This window comes from Notechis scutatus, chromosome 8 (assembly GCF_049901735.1).
Source record: "Notechis scutatus isolate UNSWTSFEM ecotype Mainland chromosome 8, rNotScu1.2, whole genome shotgun sequence".
Classification (NCBI taxonomy): Eukaryota; Metazoa; Chordata; class Lepidosauria; order Squamata; family Elapidae; genus Notechis; species Notechis scutatus.
The window spans coordinates 3,550,491-3,573,993 of NC_142016.1; the positions used below are offsets into that span (position 1 = coordinate 3,550,491).

A 23,503-nucleotide genomic window follows, 5' to 3' on the forward strand; every position below is an offset into this window, starting at 1 on the left:
GGGGCTCCGGCGCCGTTGGCTGTGGGGAGGTTGAGTGGGGCGGCGGGGGGACATTGGAGGCGCGCGAGCCCCGGGGAGCGGTTGGGAGCCGGAGGGCTGGAGGCGAGCAGGCGGCGGGGCCCATTCCTGGCCTGAGCGGGGGGCTTTCCTTTCTCCGAGGGCCCCGGGGGAGGGGTCCTGCCTGCGGGGGGTGCTGAAGACCAGACGGGGCCCCAGGAAATGCTGCTTGAAGTCACGATGCGGGGGTGGGGGGGGAAATGCTGGCGGGACCTTGGTGGAAACCAGCCGGGCAACAACCGTCCTTCGTACCCGGGCAGGTCCGGCGAAGGCTTTGCGAGTGACCTTCTCTCCCCCTCCTTCCCTTCCCCGAGAGCCGGGCTTCCTGAGCGTGCCTGCCCTTGGAGGCAAAGATGGCAGCCTGGATCCACGGGGAAGCCCGGCTGCATTTGGCTTAAGAGAAGCGGGGAGGTGAAGGGCACCTGGGGGGAGAGGGGCTGAGGAACGTTTCACCTGGAGCGCCCCGGGACGGGAGAGGGGGGTGGGGGAGCCGCCGAGATCCTTGCAACGAGCCACCTGTGGCATGGCTCCCTCGTTGGGATGGAGCACAAAATGGAGGCTGCACAGGAGGCGGGTTGGGGAAGAGCTGTGTAGAGCAAGGGTCTCCAACCTCGGCCCCTTTAAGCCTGGCGGACTTCAACTCCCAGAATTCCCCAGCCAGCTTTGTGCCAAGTTTAGGGACCCCTGATATATAGGGTCTCTGGCTTCAACAGGGGCTGGACTAGAGGACCTCCAAGGTCCCTTCCAACCCTGTGATCATATACTCTTTATTAGCTATGCTGGCTGGGGAATTCTGGAGGTTGAAGTCCCCCAGGCTTAAAGGGTGTAGTTTGGGGTGTAGAGTAAGGAAGCAAGCTGTAATAGGGGAGTTACGGCTCTAGTTCAGTGTAGTAAGAGGCGGTGGTTATGTAACAACAAATGGAGTTTAGAGCTTAAGACATTGAGGAAGTGAGAGCTGCCCATATACAGTAGACAAGATTACTGCTTGGTAATTCAAAGGCAGGAAGGTGCAAAGGGCACCGAGTCAGAAACGGAACAGCAAAAATGGGTGAGAAAGCTCAGCAGAGACAGCTCATAGGGAATCGAGGCAGTCTGTTGGGGCTAACATATTCCCGCGGGTAAGGGGTCTTTTAGAAGCCTAGAAAAAATGGTGTGCTTCGATATTTGTGTTAAGTGGCTGGCTCCCATCTCTCTCTTTCTTGTTTGCTTCAAACTCCCCCCCCCCCCCCATTGGTCTTGGAAGAAGTCTTTTTGACGTTGATTTCCGTCTCCATGGACAGGTTGCTAGTTTCAGTTAGTTCTTGTGTAAATTGAAAATGAAGAGAACACTTGCCCACTTCCTGTTGAATGAGCAGAAGTGGTTGTGACTCAGAACTGCAGTAGTAAGGAAAACCAGGCACCTCCTCCTCTTGTGACTCAAAGTGCAGAAATGGGCTTTGGTCAGTTCTTCATGAGAAAGGCTTGTGTCTATGGGATTGGGACAGAAGATGATAGGGTCTCTGTAGGACACCTTGGCCTGTTGATTTATTTTGGAGCTCTGATGAAATTTTATTTATAAAAAATAATGAAGTTTGATTTTCTTCCATTCTTAACATTTACTCATTAAAAGCATTGTTTTCAATTGCTTACTTAAATTTCTTTTTCTAAAAAAAATATGGTACTGATACTGGTATTGAAAAGTTCCTTTAAAAGTAATTTTCATTCTATAATCATAGAAAATATATTAATATGAGTTATGCATTTTATTCCACAAATTGGAAGAGTTAATTGATCAAAAAATGTTTCATTAGGCCACTTAAATATTTCGCTAACAAATCAAAAATATACCTTAATGTTAGCTGCCAAAACTCTGGCAATTGATTTAAACTATGAGAATTGAGTATGATTCAGCAGTAAGCTTGTCACAAAAAGTTGTTCCTATAAAGCTAAAGTGAATACACCTAATCTATCTTCTACCCTGTCTCTGTACTTTGCCCTACTATGGAATGTTGTGCTGGTTAACTATTGAGAGCCCAGAAAGAAAGACAGAGAATATGTGGCTGTAAAGTCACTTAATTTGAATAAAGACTTTGTGGTTCTGTCTGAAGTAAGGTGCAAAAAGTTTTTAGGATGCTACTATATACGTTTACTTACAATCAATTTATTTGATCTGTAGATACTTCACTAAAAACTATTTTTTAAAAATATCCATTTTTAAACTTAGGGGGCGGGGTTGGAATTGAAATTTCAGCTTTATTTTCAATTCTGTCTTTTGCAAGTAGAATGTTACTATGATCATTTCTTAAAATTGAGAATTTTGTGCCATTTAGAAAATCCAGTTTTTCTTTCTAAAGAAAGAACTGGAAAGGGGGGATACCTTTCATCATACAGCATAGAAGTTCTGCATTTTGTTACTGGAAGGAAATGGGATGCAATTTCCTCTGTTTTTGAGAAGAATAAGAAATCTTATTCAAATTGGTGGATAATGTGATTTTTGCTAAAGAAATGGGACAAAGCAGCACAAGCATAGATAGAAAGTTGATTGATAAAAAAGCATCCAAAATTTAATTTAAAGAATTTGTACATCTTGAAGTAAATACAACAGTGTGATTTTTACATTGGAATAATGATTTTATAGAAGATTATGTTCACTTTTTGAAGCTACTGACAATGATAGGCAAATGCCTGAAATCTCTATCTCTAACTACCACACACAAGATACTACAGGAGAAATTTCGTTATTCTATCATACTGACTTCTGATACAATGCTAAGCTAAATTTTAGCCTATGGGGTGAATGATAACTTGTTTAATACAGAATTGATCTTAAATAGCTTGCTTGTTCAGTAAAATATATATAACCTTTTACAATCATGCTGCACTTTGACCTTTATCTCTCAAAGTTCTCCAAACAGTCAACTTAGTTTCTGAAAATGGATTTATACCAACTTGTCTATGTGATCCGGAGGTATATCAGTAATTAGTCATTTGGGTAAACAGAATTGTTGACATTGATCAGACATTGGTAGATAGATCATCAGCTTCTAGAGTGAAATATGCTACATGTGAAATATGCTTGAGGGAGTTGAGCGAGTTGTTTTTGTAAATATATTTTATTTCCATTCTGCCACATACACCCCCACCCCCGGAAATTGGAACTGCATATACTTGGAAACACATTCCCTCAATATTGTGAGTAATTGGAAATCTTACAGTAATTTATTTATGGATCTAAATTAATTTGCTTTGAAATTCATTTGCTCATTTTAGCAAATTCTAGGAAGTCTGCAAAATCACAAGTTCCTTCATTAGCAGAACTAATTTCATGCATTACTTCCACTGTTCAGAAATCACTTCTGTATTTGCAGTTTCTAGCTCTTTTTTCCACATCATGTAAGGTTTGTTGAATTCTGTTGATATAGATGATAATTGAAAATAAATTGCCATTAACCAGATTACTGCAATATGGAAAATTCTTGAGTTTTAAATTTTCTGTTCTATATCACTGATGTGGCTAATTTGAATTGGGTAATTTGCATCATAACTTTTCCAGTGCAATCTGAAAATTTCCTTATGCAACTTATCTTGAACAATTTGCATGGTGTAATTTTCCAAAATATTTCCATGTTCAGTGTTTTATAGAAAATATGCATCGTTGCAATGCAAATGTGTTTGGGACAATTCTTTATACTGTAATATTTTATCTTTGGTGCAGAATCTTAACAGCTTACTGCCTAACCCTTCTGGGCTCCTAGAAATTAGGCACTGACGCCTAGAAACCTGAGGTATTGATAAGCCCCTTAATGCGCATACACCTCCCTTCTGTTTTTTTCCTGTAACATTTAGTAACAAAAACATATTTTGGTATTTTGCTTTTTTCATAATTGCTTTCAGGCTGATAATATTTCAGTATAGCAAGTAACTATTAGATACTATTAAATGAATCATGAATACAGGTATATTACTATTAGATACTTTATACCTGTATTCATGATTCATTTAAATTTAGATTAATTTTTCAGTGTTTACAACCCAATGAAAAAAATATTCTTTATGAAATTATCACTAATTATGAAATGCTATTAGTATATGGTTTAATATAAAACAATCTTCATAACATCTCCTCAAACCAAATTATCACTGAATAGTGGTTCCAGGTGTAGCATTCTCTATCCTGTAGGCAGACTTTAGGCTATTTTGAATGTTTAATTTGTATGTTATTTTGCTGAATCTAAGTCACTGGACCCCTTAAAAAGAAAACGAATCTATCATTTTTTTTAAATTCCAAGTTTATAAATTTATATATCAAATCTATAGGCTATGTAATTCATAATGACTCTGAACACTATATGTTAAGAATACATTCAGTAGAATAAGATGAAAGAGAAGGTGGACCAATGCACCCAACACTTTTTAACAGTACAGGTAAGTCTATAAAGATTCTCAGTCATCCAGGTCATGGTTGTCCCAAAGATGCTTTTTTCAGGAGGCAACTGGATTTTCTTGTTTTTTTCTTTTGAAGACATTTTGCTTCTTATCCAAGAAGCTTCTTCAGCTTTGACAGGACAGTGGCAGGACAATCCTTCCATTCCCCACTGTCCTGTTAAAGAAGCTTCTTGAAGTGCCGTTGCCTCCTGAAAAAAAGCATCTTTGGGATAACAATATAGATAGTCCTCAACTTAAGATCACAATTGAGCCCAATTGCTACGTGAGATAGTTGCTAAGTGAGTTTTCTCCACTTTATGACCTTTCTTGCCACAGTTGTTAAGAGAATCACTGTAGTTGTTAAGTTAGTAACAAAGTTACTAAAGAGAAAGAGAAAAAAGGAAAGTTTACCTCCTTCTGAATGTGAAAGGCGGGGGCGGGGGGGAATTCAACTGGTGTTACTAACAGTTCGGTGACTACTTTGTGTGTGTTATTTTTAAAATATTAAAGTGTCCCTCCCCCCAAGAAACAATACTTACTCATAATATATCCTTGAAAATGTCTGTTGACCTGACATGGAGAAGAGCCCCACAGTTTTTTACTGTTACTATTTGTAGAAGTTTATGTTACTATTTAAATTCCCTAATGGTGAGAGCAATCAATAAATGGAACAACTTGCCTTCAGATGTTGTGTGTATTCCATTAATACTGGAGGCTTTTAAGAAGGCTGGACTGAACAGCCATTTCTCTGAATTAGTATAGAGTCTCCTACTCACACAGGGGTTGGACTAGAAGACCAACAAGGTCCCTTCCAACTCTATTATTTATGTTTATATGGAAAATAAAGAAATGTAGAATACAGCAAGAAGTAGAATGAGTTCAGATAAGTTAAAGATGTTGCTTGCACATACTAAAAACTAGTATTCAATGTCTGGCTGATGGATTAGCAGCTTGTAAACTTGCCTCCAGAAGTTGTGGGTGCTTCAACACTTAGCGGTTTTTAAGAAGAGATTGGTCAATCATTTGTTTGAAATGGCATAGGTCTCCTGCTTGAGCAGGCTGTTGACCTCCAAAGTCCCTTCCAGTCCCTGATAGGAGACTGAATTAGAAGTTTGGCACAAAAAAAGTAAATGATCTGAATTAAATGAATAACATTGTCAAGGTACTTTTAACATTTTCTGTCTTCTAGCAACGAAACTTAGTATTTGTTCCAGGACTTGCTTGATTATGTTTTTAATCAACCTGGGCTTCTATTATCTAGTATATGTTAGGGCTACAGTTCTCAAAAGTTCCCATTAGCATTGCCATTGCATGCTGTTTGGAAATTCTGAGTTGTAGTTTCAGTGCAGCTGGAGGTTATCCAGTTTTGGGGAACGCTGTGTTTTGAGTTAAGCTTAGATAAAGTTTAAACCATGTTGCTGTCCCTATGTCATATCATCCTAAAATTCTGGGTTTCTTAATCTAGTGCCTAATCTACTCCTAAATTACTTCCAAAACTGCTAGATCCATTCTTGCTGCAATGAAAACCAAATTGTATTTTTTTTCAAAGCTCTGAGGATTTTTTTCTTTGAGCTCCATATTTTCTTAATGTTAAGCAAACATGACGGTTGTATGAATCCATTTGAATGGGCGTTTTTGCTGGAAACTGGCAGAAAAATTTGAATTGTAGTCATGTAACCACAGAATGTCACTATCAGTTATAAAGTTGCCTGACATGTGGTCATTTGGTCCCAAGGGGAGCGCATGACCACTTCTGACATTTGGGGGAATGCTTTATGAGCCATAAAGCAAAGCATCTGTATAGTCATTAAATGACTGGTTGTGAAATGCTTCTGTAAAATACAACTGCTTCTGACAACAGTTTTTAATACACGAGCAAGAAAAGAGGAAATATCACTTCCTGCTTTCATGCCATTCTTTTGATTATGGTCATGCTGGAGTTTAATCAAAGTGCTAATGATTAAGTTTGGGAGTGAGGGGACAGAGACCATAGTTTCCAGAAGGGAAACTATCAAGCTTGATAATCCAGAGTCTGCTGGTATTACCAGGTATAAAAGTAAATTGCTTTATGACTCTTCTTATGAGAAGAATAAAATGGAAATATTTTAAATAGAAAAGGTAAAGAAGCATCAAAATTTTAAAAAAGTCAGGATATTTTAAAAGATTGAAAAACATGCTTTTCTTCTATATTTATTTTCTTGTAGTTTGATATTTACTAAGCTATCCTCATAAATTAAAATAACCAAGACTTGGACTTCCAACAGTATTTTCTAAAATTTGTGATCCATGTCTCAAAGATGGTCTTGAAAAATCATATGTACGCAATTATTTTTCTATAGGGTACTAATCAATCCGATGAGGTTACATTATACACACTTTATACATTCTTAGTGCAGTTTCAGGTTTTCAAATAGTAATACCATCTCCATTTCTGAAGTGATAGTTTCCTTTGCTAGCCTGTGATACTTTTCTGTAGTTACAATGCTACATATAAAACAAATATATTTCTATTTGTAAATATATGTTTGCTCACCATTGGCCTTTTGTTACTATGGTTTGAATCTGTCATATTGTGACATAGGCAATTGGAAAAATGAAAAATAGAAGAGATTAAAATTCTGCACTATTGTATAAACTACCCATTAGAAGTCTAATCCCTTAGGGATTGTTAAGGAGAGCTATAGCAAGAGCATTATTTTATGCAAGCAGCAGTTTTATAAATCTCTTCTCACTTGTAACTATATTGTTAATTGATTCCCTACTGTCAGTTGATTGTTTCTCTGCATTCAGTGGTATTTCAAGCTGTTTGCCTAGAAAATGGCTTCACCTCCCTTCATATACCTTCCCTAGCTATTGGACCATTTGAGATTCTTTGGGGACCTGAATGCTTTACATGTATTGATAGGGGAGGATGGGGATTGGCAACGTGAGGATCTAGATCAGGGTGTCCAACCTTGGCAACTTAAGAGTTGTGGACTTCAACTCCCAGAATTCCTCAGCCAGCAAAGCTGGCTGAGGAATTCTGGGAGTTGAAGTCCACAACTCTTAAAGTTGCCAAGGATTGGACACCCCTGATCTAGAGCCACACATGGCGCTTTGGGCCCTCGCCTGCAGCTCCCTGTCGGATGACCCTACCAGTGGCTGGGCCCACCCCTCTCCCTTCCCTCCCGCTCCTTGTCTGCCCTGAGAAGAGAAGGGCTACTGCGGGTGGATGGAGACTTACTCCGTAATCCAGAGCGGGAGCAAAAATGTGCTGTGCGAGGCGCTGCAAGAGCAGCAAGCACCCATGGAGGCGGCAAGAGCAGCGGCGTCAGATGCAGCTGGCCCAGCCAGTGTCCCGGGACGGACGGAGAGGAAGCCGCGTGTGTCCTCATATTCCTCTCGCCATCTCCATGGCCTGCTCACTGCTCTTGCAGCGCCTCCTCCTCCTGGGGCCCAATTACAGTTTGGAACTTCAGGGCAGAGAGAAAGTCGGACAGCACCAAGAAGGGCCAGAAGAAGAGGCAAGTAGAGGGGTGCTTCTCTCCCGCTCTGGAATATGGAGCGAGTCTTCGCCACTGCCACCCTTCTCAGGGCAGGCTAGGAGTGGGGGGGGCAGCCAGTGGTGGGTTCAGCTGACAGGGAGCCACAGCACAGGGGGATGGAAGAGCTTCATTTATCTGGGAACCTGAAATGATCTTGATTTAAATCATATGGTTAAAAACCACTCAAAGAAGAACAAAGAACATCATTTTAAAAAAAACCCAACCCTCACCTGTTTTTGGAAATGGTTCAAGAAGGAACGCACACACGAGGGAGGAATGAGAAAGAGGGATGAGAAAGAAAGATGAGAAACAGGGGGAGAAAGAAAGAGATGAGAGAGAAAGGGGGGAAAGGGAGAAAGATGAGAGAAAGAGACAGAAAGAGATGAGAGAGAGAGAGATGAGAAAGAGATGGAGATGAGGGTGAAAGAAAGGAGAGAGGGAGAGAAAGAAGAAGAAAGGGATGGACGGAGGGAGAAAGATGAAAGAGAAAGGGAGAGAGAAGGAGAGAGATGAGAGGGAGGGAGATGAGAGGGAAGGAGAAAGATGAGCGAAGAGAAAGAGGGAGAAAGGAGGGAGGGAGAGAGAGAGAGAGAGAGAGAGAGAGAGAGAGAGAGAGAGAGAGAGAGAGAGCTGTTTCCCAAAGAAAAGAAAATACCGGGAGCCACAAAACCTGGGTAGGCGTGGCTGGGGAGTCATGTGACTGATTGGGAGTGAGTGATGTGTTGGTCACGCCCACCCAGGCTTTGTGGCTCCTGGTGTTTTCTGTGGGAAATAGGTTCAAATGGCTCTGAGTGTTTTAAGGTTGCAGACCCCTGGGCAAGGAGAAAATTGATCGACAGCATTGCAAAGCAGTCTTTAGGCCTCAAAATCCCCTCTCACACAGTCAACATTTTATACATTTTATTAAGCTGCGTCCCTTTCAGTTTATCGTTGCCAGTCTGGGATTTTCTATGTATTGAACTTCATCAGCTATAACCTGCAGTCAGTACAATGGAAGATCATCTTACTTGGGACCTGAGCTGTGGTCCCATACATCCAATGATTTAGAGCTTTAAATCCTAGTAGTAATGAGACTGGAAAATGTCAGATGTTTCTGTGGCACATGGTTTTTGCACATCAGTCTTTCCTTCTTTCAAAGTAGTCTTTGATTCTGAAAAGCCCTGTGCCTTTAGTGGCACAGCACATATCTCTACCACCTTCTCTATAATATGTGGTGAGGATAGATTTGTGAAACCCACTTGGTTGTAGTTCCCCAGTAGGTGAGCATGATAGACTGTTGCAGACATTTCTATACCTCCAGTACTCATTGTAATAGCTAAATTGTTTTCAAACATAATCCATAAAATTGAGGTATTTTCAGAATTTCCAGGACATGGCTAGCTTTTTGTCTTTGATTAAAAGCCCTCTCCATAAGCAATTAAGATTGGGTTGAGGGGGCTTACCTGGGATTGTGTAAACAGGCTACTGAAGTGATTAAAGTGCTTACCTGGGAATTTATAAATGGGCTACTGAAGCATGTAGTCCCTTCCTTAGTATATTGTCTTGGGTAATGTATGTCACAACCTTGGTAAGGATCAACACTGAAGTGAGGCAGGTTAGAATTTCCTGGTATTTGTTTTATATTGTGCGTCATGGAATACTCTTGCCTTGTGAAATTGTTCTTGGCTTTCAGCTTCCTCCTGACATGACTGCTATACATATATGCTTTATGCAAACAGAGCATTTAACGAAGCCCTCAATTCTCATATCGTGACACTAAACCTTCCATAAGCAGGCTATGAAAGGTAACAATTTTTTTAATCAGTGCATTAAGCACAATCATTGGAAAGCAGAATTGATTCTAAATCTGCAAGGAGAATTAGTGCAGTGTATCATCTGCAGAAGGCTATATGTGTCAGGTAATATGAAAGTTGCCTCTTTCATACATGCATTCCTTAAAAATCTATGAATACTTCTCTGTAAGCCTAGATACTTTCTTCCTTGTTTTTTAGGTTTTCCATTTGAATCCAAGCCACACATTTATGGCGATTCTGAGCGTCAGGGCAGATTTCTGCCGGGCCCAGCACAGCACCCTGGCTGAGAAGTGAGCTGGAGGCTGCGGTCCCTCGTGGGCTAACTCAACCTGGCCTTGAAGACTCAAGACCCTGAGAATAACCCTCAATATATGGGGTTATCTTCTGCACATTGGAAACCTCTTCCTCTTAGTGACACTAGAGAAGCAAAGCCTGGCTGAACTCCCTTGGAGAGAAGATTTGTCCGTACAATTTTCTTTGTGCCTCACCAGTGCCTAAATGTAATCAAGGCTGCCTATTTTTTGCATGTAGTAGAAACCTGCAAAATCTGAAGGAGTGCCACCTGCAGTGATTGAGGCTGGAAGTTGAATTTCAGCAGATGCTCAAGAAAACCAGTATTTCTTAAAGTGAAAAATTATTCTGAAGAACAAAACCAAGGAAATAAGGAAAGTTCTCACCTATTCCCCACTTTAGTGGTCTTTGATGTTTTCTGCTGTGAAACATTGCACAATTTGATTTTTAATTTTTGTTAGCTCTCATACACTTTCGTCCCTTCGCCATTATGAACCGTCCTGCTCCAGTGGAGATTACTTATGAGACTATGCGCTTCCTGATTACCCACAACCCAACCAATGCAACCCTCACCAAATTCACAGAGGTAAGAGGGGTTATCCATCTATGATGTATAAAGTTTGAAGCATTAGTAAAAGTATTGAGAGATGGAGAAATGGAAAGGAGGAAGAAAAAAGCATATCAAAAGAAGAAAAAAGTAATTTTATGTAGCCCATTCATAAAAATTCCTTTGCTGTTGGTTCATAGATTATCTAAAAGAATTCATTATTTTAAAAGTACAGCCCCCATGAGTTCCTTACCCAAAAAAAGCAGATAATTTGGAGCAGATAATAGCTATGATACACATAGCGATAACAAGAGTTCCTGCCATTGCAGTGCCCCCACAGTTACATGAGCAAAATTCAGGCCCACCCACTTTTACAACCGCTACTACCACCCCCTTTGCTGACTTTCATTGTCTTCACCTGCCTCCCCTCTGCTGGGGTATGCATCTTGGCCATGCACTGGTGGGTGATAGTATAGGAGGAGGGTGTGTGCACTGCATTACATTCCACTATTGTCTGGCTCCTGTTTTCTGGCAAGACAATTCCCAGCTGGTAGTGCCAGCTGGGTGGCAGGGGCATTTGGTGGCAGCAATTAAATAGATGGCCGAAAGGGCAGAGATAGGTCGATGGAGGTACATTGAAGTAGAGGCAGTCCCTTTCTTCCAATAATGCTTGGATCTCATTGAGTCCTCACTTAACCATGTGAGATTCGCTCAGCAGCAACTGGGATTGCTGGAACCACCATTGCTAATCAGAATAGTCAAATGAGGTTTTTGGTTAATGACTGTGTCACTTAGTGATGAACTTGCCAGTCCCAATTTAGATAGTTAAGCGAGGAGGGGTTGCACTTCACCAAATCTAGGTTAGTCACTTTAACTATTCAGTGGTAAAAATAAATGTCAAGTCTATTTCAGTTTTTAAAATAAAGGAACTTATCATTCCTTTGACTTACTTTGAAGAGACCATTATTGATCCTCCATAATTTGTCAGCGACTGACAGCTTACATAATAGAGGAGTACGATGAAAATACAAAGAAGGTTTTTCCCCTGTGTTTGGTGTGTTTAACACCTAAATACAGTCCCACTTTGCAAAACTGACTAATATGTCTTCCTGTTTTCTCCCATAGCCTTTATGTCAGATACTGCTCAGGATCCACAAAATTCTCTGAACTGGTAGACAAATTTGCAGATTAAAAATGTGTGATGGACATTTCATAAGATGGTTGCAAAATGTCAGAATGCACACATTACTAAGCAGCATTGACCCACTGCCATTTTATTGTTCTAAAAATGCTTTGAGCAACTTTAATGTTAGTTAAATTCCATAGTTCTACTTCTGCCTTAGGCACAAAAGCTAGCTGGATGACTTTGAGCCTACCAGTTTCTCAACCTTAAAAAACCACTTCTGAAAATGTTGCCAAGAAAGTTGCATAGATTTGTGTAATCACCAGTAATCGGGATTGAATTGATTGATACCTCCCCAAGAATCCCTTTTTGCTAATGGAGTCAAGAGGCCTTGTTGGGAACGCAGAACAAGCTTGAGCTGAATGTCTTGCATTGCAGTATGCTAATTTCTCTTTTTTTAATGATAAGATTTGCAATTAAAATGAAATGATTTGCTTACTCTTAACAATTATTGCCATCAGAAAACAAGGCAGTATTTCAGACAAGTAAAGTTTGATGACTGTTCAAACAAGGCAACCACACATTTCCATGTAAATGAGATTCGTAGAGCTGGTGGTAGTAGGTTAGTTTTGTTCTTCCTCATTGCCGGGCTTTTGTCTATGTTGGGGACACTTAACATTTGTTACCTTTCTTCTGATTTAAAAAAAAGTCATTCTTAAATATTCTTTTAGGCTGTTGATAAAGCTTGCTTCTCTGTTTCCTTCTCTATAAATATAAACAATATAATGTTAAAGCAAAGCAGTTGTCTTGATAAAGTCACTGTAACCTGTGGGCTTCTGTTAAGAGAATTTGATGTTTCACTGTTACTTATTTAAACAATTTTTGTCATCTGTTAAGAGTTTACTCTAAATGAAAAGCTGATGCCCTTGCTTCTGTGTATATGTCCTCTAAAATATAATTATCTAAAAACCAGTTTCTCCACTGTAGTCCCTAGTTTAGTGCAGATACCTGTAGAATTATTTTTACCATGACCAGAAAGCAGGAAATTATATTTCTTAAAGTGGTTTGTTAGTTATTAGGATGGTCTTGTCAATGAATTGATCTAATTCCCCTTTAAAATAGTCCGTTATTTTTCACTATAGTTACAAGAGCAGCCACATTTCAGCACATATCACCAATTCCTAGCAGGGTAGAATCTCAGAAAAATATCCTGGAGCAATTAAGGGACCATCCCCACCCTTGAGTTTGTTTCTTCTCAAAAGCTTTTGAAAAACAGAAAAGAATCTAAACTACTTAAGATGCAAAAGAAATTAGTCTCTGTCTGGAAATGTTTAGACCAAAAATTATATATATGGGAATAATTATATGGAGCAAAATTTGTATTGCACATTACTTTCTCCCCAGCTTGGTTATACATCTTAGTGTTTTATTGAGGGAGGATGAAGTCCAGAATAATCTGATTTCCCCCCCTATTTTTAGAGTTACCTTTACTTGACTATTTCTCCTAATAGGCAAAAATGAAGGGTACCACATTCTTGAGATTCAACAGCCTGTTGCTGCATTTGTAGTAAAACTAGAAACTTTTAGAGTGGTGCTTAAAAAAATGTGAATCCTTTTAAATTTTCAATATTTCATCATATATATGACCTTAAATATTACCTATTCTCCAGGCAAATTAAATAAGTTCAAAATATTATACCTGATAAGAATCAGGTGTTTCAATCAAAGGAATTATTCTTTCCCCTTTAAAAGAATTTACATTCCTAGGGGTTTCAATACTTTGCCACATGCAAACACATAGTTTTGGATTATTTTCCTCAATAATAAATACATGGACAAAGTTTTTACTCACTTGTTTAATTTGGATCACTTTATCTAGTTTTAGGACTTGTATGGGGTATAGTCCTCAACTGTGACCAGAGGTGGGATTCTACCGGTTCGGACCGGTTCTATAGAACCGGCTGTTACAATTCTGCACAGTTCGGAGAACCGGCAAATCATGCCCCTGGCTGCCCCCTCCCTCTCCGCCCGCCCCTTCCCTCCCCACCCAGTCAGCCCTTATCGTGCATGCGCAACATTGTGTGCATGCCTGACATTGCTGATTGCATTCTCCCCTGCCCAGTCACTCCTTAAGGTATTTCTTTTTCCCCCCCCCCCGATGATCAGCTGTTCCAACGATCAGCTGTGCTGGGATCCCCTCACTGTCTTTGCCCAGGAGGCTTCCCTAAGGCCCAGGAGGCAAAGGGACGCGGGGTGTGTGTGCTGCGCCCCTGGCACGCACTCAGGACTTTGAGAAACCGCATCCCTGTGGGCTTCTGAGGAGGAGGTCAAAAATGGGTTGTGCAGCACTCACCCCCCCCACTCTGTTTTTTGCCTTTCTGAGCCTCAGGGAAGCCGCCTGGGAACAAAAACCCCCTTCCCCAGGAGGCTTCCCTGAGTCCCAGAAGGCAAAAAAAAATAAAATAAAAAATGGAGGGTGTGCTGCAAAAAAAGAAAAGGAAGCTATGCCCACCCAGTCACATGGCCATGCCCATTTAGCCATGCCCACATAACTGGTTGTTTAAAAATTTGAATCCCACCCCTGACTGTGACTGGTTGAAGTTGCAACAGATCTACGGGGGGGGGGGGGTTACTTACAACTTTGGATTGCAAGTTACCATGATCACCTTTCCCTTCCCACATCATGTGATTCCATTTTGAGTGCTTAGCAACTGGACTGCATTTATAATTGTTTGCAGGGTCCTGTGGTCACATGACTGCATTTTACGACAGTCTTGTCCAAATCCAGTATTTACAGTATTTTCAATTGTTCGCAAAACCATGCCCACAAACGACTGCTTGCGGCTGCTTTATGACCGCAGTGCTTACTTACAACTGCTTACAAAAATAATGTCAGTGTAAGGACTAGCCCCTCCTCCCCCCTTCAAAATATAAGTATGAACTCTTGAAAACTTTGTATTTCAAAAGGAATCTTTTTATTGAAGAGGACTAAAGCATGCCCAAATTCAAAGCAGGGTCTGGGGTCCCTCAGGGCATGCAACTAAGATAAAGAGAGGTGTGAAGATGTTATTATCCCAGTGGCTCTGAGAAAGCAAATAGGGAAAGGTTCCCAGGAGTTATCTTCCAGTGCTGCAATCCACATGGCCCCTTCTCCCCTTACATCCCTCAAAGAGGTGAGATTTTTCCAGGCATCTGGGGCACCAGGCAATGGTTATAAATCGTGTAAAAGGTTATATAAAGTCAATGTAAGAAATAGGATATTTAGGATACATGGTGAGGAAAAGAATTAATTTATCAAATCCAACCCACCCTTTTCTTCCATTGAAGAACGGCAGATACACGGATCTGACAGTCGACTTTACCTGCTTTATGAGGTCATAAGTTTTGACCATGATCTGCAGGCTCCACTTCAGTTGTAACTTGAGAACTACCTGGATTTATGCAGAAATATTGAAAATTCCAAAGGTTCACAGTTTTTAAATACTGCTGTTATAATATTACTCTTTTTATGCATTGTTGACACAGAGGCATCAGGACAGCCATCTTAGCTTGCAGCAAAAATACTTTTTGATAGGTTGCTGTAAGATAACAGTTATTAATAAAGCTGCATGTCTCCAGAAGTGACACTTTTTGCCCCTTACTCCGAGAAATAAATTGGACATGTTTCCCGTTTGTTCACAAAAGGAGCTGAAGAAATACGGCGTGACCACCTTGGTGCGAGTTTGCGATGCTACCTATGATAAAGCACCTGTTGAAAAAGAAGGAATACAAGTTCTGGTGAGTATTTTTCGATCTTTGGGAAATACAATCATGAACAGGATGGGACTGTCAATATGGCAATCTTTCCATGTCATTGCTAAGTGTCTTTTATAATGCTGTGGAATGTTCCTGTATCTGTGTAAAATTGATTTGGAATCTGGTCTATAAAGCAGCTTGCATTTTTCTCCTTGTAGGTCTATGACCAGTCAAGGTTTTGACAGTTACTCATTTAGAGGAAGAAGCAGTAGTAGTATCCTGTTCACATCAGAACAGACAAAAGGTTTCAAATTGATCGGTTCAGCAGATATACAGAACTAAGTTCTTCTTAGATAGAGAAGTCACAGAGGAAATAGTCCCAGGTGGTTAACTGCATGTTTTCTGAGGGACCCATGATTATGATATGAATAAAGTATACTAGCATGTTGCTTTTTAGTATATTTTGATGTAAGTTGCAAACCAGTCCAAAGGTATTAATGAGAAAGTCAAATATTAAAGCAGAATGTAATTTGTTTAACTGGCCGCTGACTGTTAAAGCAAACTATGGCTTAGTAAAGGAATATAGAGGATGACCATAACAGGGGGAAGATCCACTTTTTAAATAATGGGCAGATAAATATCACAAAGTCCATTTTTTTTTGTGGGGGGGGGAAGAGATCTGAAGGCATCTCAGACACACCCTGAATTCATATGAAGATAAAGAGTCAGAGAAGCTCATTCAGTCCTGTTAATATTCAGAAAACTGTACCTGTTCAGATATGTTACTTTAGTCAGTTTTAATAAGAGTAGTTTTACATACAAAGCTTCTTGGTTTACCTTGTAGAGCTGACACCACAGTCACAGCTGCCATGCCAGGATATCTGATTATAAACTATCCTGCTTATCTCTTAGTAATATTATGGGGATGAGAAACTGAGTCACCATTGTGCCATCTGAGAAGAGGAAGGGGTGGGTTCTTAGTCTTCTTAGGTTGCTCATAATCAGTCAATGCCTGGGTGAGCGATAAATGCTGATGCTAGAAAGCAGCAGAGAGATCCAGCAAGATGCAGAGAAGGATGACTAAGCCTTCCCTCATGCATTGGTAGAGTTCCAGAACCTTGGATTATTCTTAAACATTGGTGTGGTTGTTTAATCTCTCTCGCACAAACAAATGTAAACTAGTAATACAGAAATTATAAAACATAATAAATAAGCAAAATAGTATTTTATCAACAATAAATTGAAGCAAAATTCATTTCAACAGATCAGCATCTCTGTGTGTGGGGGAGGCTGTTTTCAGCAGACTAAAAAGGAAAATATAAAAATCTCAATTCTTCTAATATGGAGAAGGATTCCCAGAATCTCTCTCCTCCCTTTTGTCAGAGGGATTTCTTTGCACGGCATGAGACTCCAGAATTCTGACTAAGATTTGATGGGATCATTCATATCGGTGCAAGCAGTCTGAGGGCTGCTGCGTGGCATCCTCTGTGTATACAGGTAGTCCTCAGATAATGTCTGTTGAATGTCCATTGCTACGTAATGCGGTTGGGAAGTGTGACAATCATGTGATCGCATTGCTTAGCAGCAGCAACCTTGTTGCCATTATTAGCTAAATCCAACAGTCATTCGGAGAGGAACAGGTAATCCTTGCTTAACAACCAGCCATTTAATAACCATTTGAATTATGGCCTGTGAAGCACGTCTGATTTGTTGCAAAATGCCCTCCCCAGTAGTATGATCACTGTCTTGCTTAAGCACAGCCATTGAAATTCTGTCTCAATTGTGGTTATAAATTGAGGTACTAATACTAAAGTCATTCCCAGCTTGTTTTCTCCCAGCTCCAAGACCCAGTAAGGTAAGGGACCGCTTCCTTTTGAACTCCCCCCAGCTGTGCCCTCTTGGCTACCTGCCTATATTCTGTTGCCAGCTGTTCTGCACTCATCAGTACATACTACTACAGTACTGGCCAGGGCCTTTCCCATTGCCTTCTTCTGCACTGATGCAGCCAGGCAGGGCTTGCTTTCATGTGCTGAGGTTACTTTGCATAAGAAGGCCCTAGATGGGACATGAATGGAGGCCCTGGACAGGTCACATGAGAAGCCCTGGCTGCACCAGCATGAAAGAAGGTGGTGCAAAGAAGATCCCAGCTATACAATAGTAGAGCATGATGTGAGCAGGGCTGGGTGGCAGGAACAGCAGCGGGTGGTAGCAGGTCGGTGGATGGCCAAAAGGCAGCTGTAAATGTGAGTGGCCCTGAATCTTGTTCCTTTGGCATTGGAACAATGGAACAATTTTGTTCCTTTGGCATTGCATTGGCCAGAACTTCAAGGACTGGTCTTTTAGTCCCTTCATACAGGGCTCCTTGAATGGACGCTAAGCAAGGATTATCTGTCATTAAATTGAGCCAAGGAAGCTATGTATTTTTTAAAAACTTGCCAAAAATCCCTGGACTCTTGCTGTTTTAGAAACAAGAATCTTAAAAATAAACTGATTTCTGAGAGTTGCTTTTTTTAAAAAAGAGAGAACGGCAAATCATAGAAAAACAATGGGAAATCAGTTGAAAAAAATACTTAAGAAACTCTGGTGAGGAAATTCACTGCTTTGGTTAACTCTTCCCTCTGGCAGGAGGGATAAAGTGGGAATGATTGAGCTGCAGGACCCCGATTTCATTTCCTATTTATGTTTAAATTTCTTATAGTGTCGATTAGATATCGAACGTTAAGATTTCTGAATGCATGTTAAAAGTAAAAACAAGCCCTATATTTCAATAAATGCAACTTTCTAAGGTGAAGTATAGCTGTAATAACTTAAATGCAATAAAAATTCAGGGAGTCAACTTCTCAAATTGTATTTTTGGTTTATTTAAAATAAAATAGCATAAAATAGGGATGTGGCTAAAACAAATTATTATGATATTCTGATTTCAGTTCATATTCATTGATCAATCATCATGAACCTAAAAGTTAATAAAAGGTTTTGGATAACTTCGACAAATCTAAATTTAGATCAATTTTGAGATCAAAGCTAAGATTTTGTGGAAAAGTATGGATAAAAAAGTATTGGGACTTGGATCTTGCCTTGGCTTCAATATTTTCAAATAAGAAAATCTTATTTTTATAAATATCACTACAATTATTAACATCAATATTTGGGACAATTAATATATAAGGAAAAAGGGTTTCTTGACTAGAAATTATGAAAATAATGAAAAAGAACAAATTACTATGAAAAGATCTTGGAATCCCTGTTCAGAAAATCATATTTAACAAATGCTTTAAGATGGGAGGATTAAATAAGATATCTTTAAAAAAATGAGTACTGATTTTTCCGAATGAAAATTCAGGGCCCTCTGGTCTTAATAGCTATTCTAATTTATTCAAGGCCAAAGCGAAGTCTTTGTAAAGGTGGAAGTAAAGACATTTTCAAGAAGCTCAACTCAGTAGGCTTCTTGTCGGCATTACCAAAGTGAGCGGCTGTTGCTTTCTCCCAAGATTATTTTTGGATCTTCCATATTTCTAGGAATTTCCAGCCTTGGAATTCCTAGAAGTTGCCCATCCCAAATTCTTCTTGGAGCTGACTCTGCTTTGATTTCTGCCTTAGCTAAAGTGGACTAGGAACGGGCCATCTTTGAGCCTAACTTCAGTACACATGTCTTACATGTTTCATGTCAGCATTAAATATCAGGACCTCAGAAGAGTTTTTGATATTTAATATAAAATATTTAATATTCAATATAAAATAATATTTAATATAAAATCCCCCCCCCCAAGAAAGAAAAAAAAATCTCCAATAAGGATAAAATTTGGAGAACCAGAAGGAAACAGTTATGCATCAAAAAGTGGAGCTAATTGCAAATTAGAATCAGGTTTTAAATTTTTATTATGGATTGATCCATGTTGCATTCTTTATTTCCTTAGTCTACAGAATCCCATGGCCCCGGCCGCGCGGCGCCCCCCACCACCCCACACCCAACCACCAACCCCCACACCCACCCACCCAACCCAGATCTCCCCCCTTGCCCCATTTTTTTCTGTTGTATTCAGTTCACAGTTTATTTCAGGTTGTTTATTTACAGAGTAAATAATTTGTATCTTGTTCTGAAACAGACATTCTTATTATGACCACCTTCTAAGACATCCAGCATCCAGACAAAATGCCACTTTTGGTTAAGTTTCCACCAATTTTTCTTCTAATTTCCTTATAACTGTAGCCTTGTTCACTTAATAATACTATTTTACATTGCTTTCTGGGTGACCAGTCACCTCTTTGCACCATTACTTTAATTTTATTACATTTTACAAGCTCACTAAATGAAAGAACACAAAAAGACCCAACCAACTTGATAGCGATCACATAACACACTGACAAATGTCCTCTCAGCTTCAATACATGACATCAATAAAGGAATCCTACTGTGATCTGATTCGTTCATTGCCAAAACAAGATGACACCTGATTGGCTCTCTAAACACTCATGCTCATTGGCTACAATCAGATGAAGGAAAGCTATCTGGTATAAACCCAAGCAAGTTGTGCTTCCTTTTTCTGGTTATTTGGCTATAACTTCATAGAATATAGATAATTGAACAAACTTCATTGCATTGATTAAACAATCTTTCCATTGATATATAATTTTATGGTACCACTCAAACAAAAGTGGTGTTATTAGCCATTAAGCCTCAAAAATACACTTTTCCCAAAAGGTTTCCACAATTTTGGCCACCACTGTACTAATAGTTACATTTGAAAGGCTGTTACATGGAAGAGGAGGTCAATTTATTTGTCAAAGCACCTGAGGGCAGGACAAGAAACAATGGATGGAAAGCTTGTCAGAGGAAAATCCAACCTGGAACTAAGAAGAAATGTCCTGATAGTGAGAACAATACATCCGTGGAATGCATCAGCTTGTCTCCCAAAGTTGTGGGTGCTCTTGTCACTGAAGGTTTTCATGAAAAGAAATTGAACCATTTGTCTAGAATAGTATAGGAACTCCTGCCCTGGGCAGGGTTGGTCTGAAAGACCTCCATGGTTCCTCCCAGGCCTATGGTTCACTGCTCAGAGAATTTTGATTTAAGAATCATCACATTCTCTCTTCCCCTCTCCTCCTGGTTGGTTCATTTATTTGGTCCTAAAAGAGACTTCACATATTTTACCACTTTTCAGAAATAGAGCTGAATAGTTACCAGATGGAGGTGTGGGGGAAATGTATCCAGTGAATTCTAGAGTACTTGTAGGCCAGGGAAGGATTTCAAGTAGAAAACCAACAGATGACCTTGGCCTTGCTGCTACCTCCCACTTTCTTAATGGGTAATTTAAAGCAATTTAAAAATTACAATTCAAAGATACCCTTGTCATATTGGAGATTTGTTTGAGAATAAGATGGGTCCAAGGTGCTTATAGAACAATTCACTGATCTTGCCTTGGCAGATTACATTTAATTCCACTGACCTCTTTTATAATGTTAGTAAACAACAAGCCCTCATAAGGATGTCATTCCGTAAAGGAAAAGAGAAGGGGATGGTCATGGGATTTTATTGAGATTAATCCATGGCAGTTGTTGAAACATCACAAGTTCATGTGTTGGCTTCCAAGAATAGCTTGTGCTTGAAAAGCAGGCACGATTAAAGATAACAAAATTCTTTTCTAAGAATGGTTTCATTAGAAGGTGCTACAGAGAAGTAACTGTGTCTGGAACACAACATAATTTGACTCTGGTGGTTGTAGATGAGTTGAGTATGTTTGTAAATTATATTTAGCAAGCTTTGAGCAGTATGTGAGCCTAATTATTTGCCTGAAAGATAGGAACCAATTTGCAGGTTTGTATTCATATATACATTGTGTCCCTGAAGAGCTAAATGTCAGCCTTCAATATTTTCTTCCTTTGCTTTGCATCTTTCGGCTGTCATAAGTAACGGGGGAGGAGTGGGGACATGGTTATGGGAAGCGAGCTGGAGGTCTTACAAAACAGAACTGTATAAGTTGGGGGGGGGGAAGGTTCTTGCTTAGGCTTCTATGCTATACGCAGCCGCAACTCTATCAAAATATGTCAAGGTCAACGGACAGAGGCCTCATCACCACCAGGAGATGCCCACATAATGATATACACAACTTTTAATTGGATGAGCCAATTGAACTATTGGGGGTGGGAACGTTGCCATCACTTTGTATATGTGATTTACGCGCTCATTTTCTCAGATTCAGAATTCTTTTGTTGCTACCATTTGATTTCCAGCAAAAGATATCTTTTCTCTAATTAACGGAGTCTAAGTATTTCTTTCTTGGATTTTGAATGGAGCACCATCTGACACTAATGTGCAACAGGAATAAATGTGTTGGTCTAGCTTAGAGGTCCCCAAACTTGGCACCTTTTAAGACTTGTAGACTTCAACTCCCAGAATTCTCCAGCTGGCTGGAGAATTCTGGGAGTTGAAGTCCACAAGTCTTAAAGTTGCCAAGTTTGGGGACCCCTGGTCTAGCTTCTCCTCTTTCCTGGAAGCTCCTTTGATATCTTTGGAGCAGATTTACACTCTCTGTCTAACCTATTTCTTTGGGGCTGTGGGGAAAATGGGAAGAGGGAACACCATATATGGTTCTTTGAGTTCCTGAAGTAAAGTCAGGATATAAATCTAACACACAAATATGTTTTAGAACTGTTCATCCTGACTTAGAATCTGTTCCCTAACATGTCAAACAGAGAATAATAACTGCCAGTTCATGGCTTTTTGGGAAGAAAAACAAACATGAAACAAATTTAGCAAGCTATAAATATATTCCTAGTAGCAATGAATGCAGCTCTTGTCCTTTTGGTCTCCTTCAGAATTGAAGGGTGCACTTTATGAGTCTTGCAACTTAATCAGCTTCCATTGCTGCTTAAAAGACATCTCAATTCCTGTCTCATGACAATAACTTATCAGTGGCAGCTTCAATTTCAGTAGCTCTGCCCTGTACCTCTTTTCATGGGTAGGAAGTCCCTCTGGTGCCTGGCATCCATTCTGATAAGGCACTGCAGGGAAGGTCTTGCATAGCTGTTAACTTGAGAAATAAAAGGGCTTTTGAGTTCTAAACAGATGTTGATTCATTGAGGTGCTTGAATTAACTTCCAGCAATAGTGTGTGGGAGCTTCTTGCCAATAATGTTGTTCTCATGAGTGTTTACAACATGATGTCCTTATGAAATAAACTCTATAGGACTTATTACAGCAAGGATGCCTGCATTGAGGTTGCTGCTTTTTCCTTTGATATCTCCATGGACTTCTGTTCATGTTGCAGGCTGTGTACTCTGCCCTATTTGCTGTCACAATTTTACTATCCTAGCTTGTTGAGTTTCTTTCCTTCGGCCCACTCCTGCGCATCTTTTGCAGTTTCTGGACAAAAATGCAGAAATGTGACACTAAAATTTTTAATTGGAAATTAAAATGTTAAAAATTAGCAGCTGTTTTGTTGGTGGCACAGTGTACTAAGGGCGATTATCTCTGGTATGGTGATAATTATTCAGTTAATTTTGGGGATCTAGTTAACTAACTATGGGTGGATTGAAATACAGATTGTACCCAGTAGTGGTATGCAACCGGATTGGACTGGTACGGCCAAACCGGTTCCTCTGACGATCAGCTGAGAGAATAAAAGAAGCGACAAGCGCATGGGTTGGGTGGAAGGGTCACTCCTAGCTTTTCGTTTCTTTATCCTCTCACCTGATTGGCGTGTTGGGGGTGCGCACACCTGCGCGCAATCACCCGCCAAACTGGTAGTGACCAAGGTAGGAACCCACTACTGACTGTATCTTTTTCAGAATATAAAAAAGGGATAAAAATACTAAAAAATCTGACTCTGGTCTTGTCGACAAAAAAAAAAAAAAATGCTTGAAACTGTTTTCCTGAAAATTAAAGCAGATCTTCTTTCTGGCCATCTTCCCTGGCTGCTGTCTTTATTGAGTGGATGGGGATCTTTGGAATCAGATGCTTTGTGAGGAGGAAGAGCAGTAGGAAGATTTGCCTTGGGTTTGATGAATGTCATCTGGACTGGCTGAGGTAT

At 40.0% G+C, this 23,503-nt stretch overlaps 1 protein-coding gene across 7 annotated transcripts in view; it reads left to right on the forward strand.

The window, feature by feature from the left end:
* The window catches only part of PTP4A2 (protein tyrosine phosphatase 4A2), a 65,829-nt gene that overhangs the window by 32,484 nt on the left and 9,842 nt on the right, over positions 1 to 23,503 (forward strand). For 4 of the 7 annotated variants that reach the window (XM_087970501.1, XM_087970502.1, XM_026673691.2 and 1 more), the window contains 2 exons: positions 9,977 to 10,655; positions 15,424 to 15,516. In XM_087970501.1, coding sequence (XP_087826627.1) covers positions 10,560 to 10,655; positions 15,424 to 15,516 — 189 coding nt within the window. In that variant the 5' untranslated portion in view covers positions 9,977 to 10,559. Of the gene's footprint in view, positions 1 to 28; positions 3,229 to 3,751; positions 3,822 to 9,662; positions 9,884 to 9,976; positions 10,656 to 15,423; positions 15,517 to 23,503 lie in introns of those variants that run through there. The other 3 variants (XM_087970503.1, XM_087970500.1, XM_087970504.1) reach the window with 3 other exon arrangements.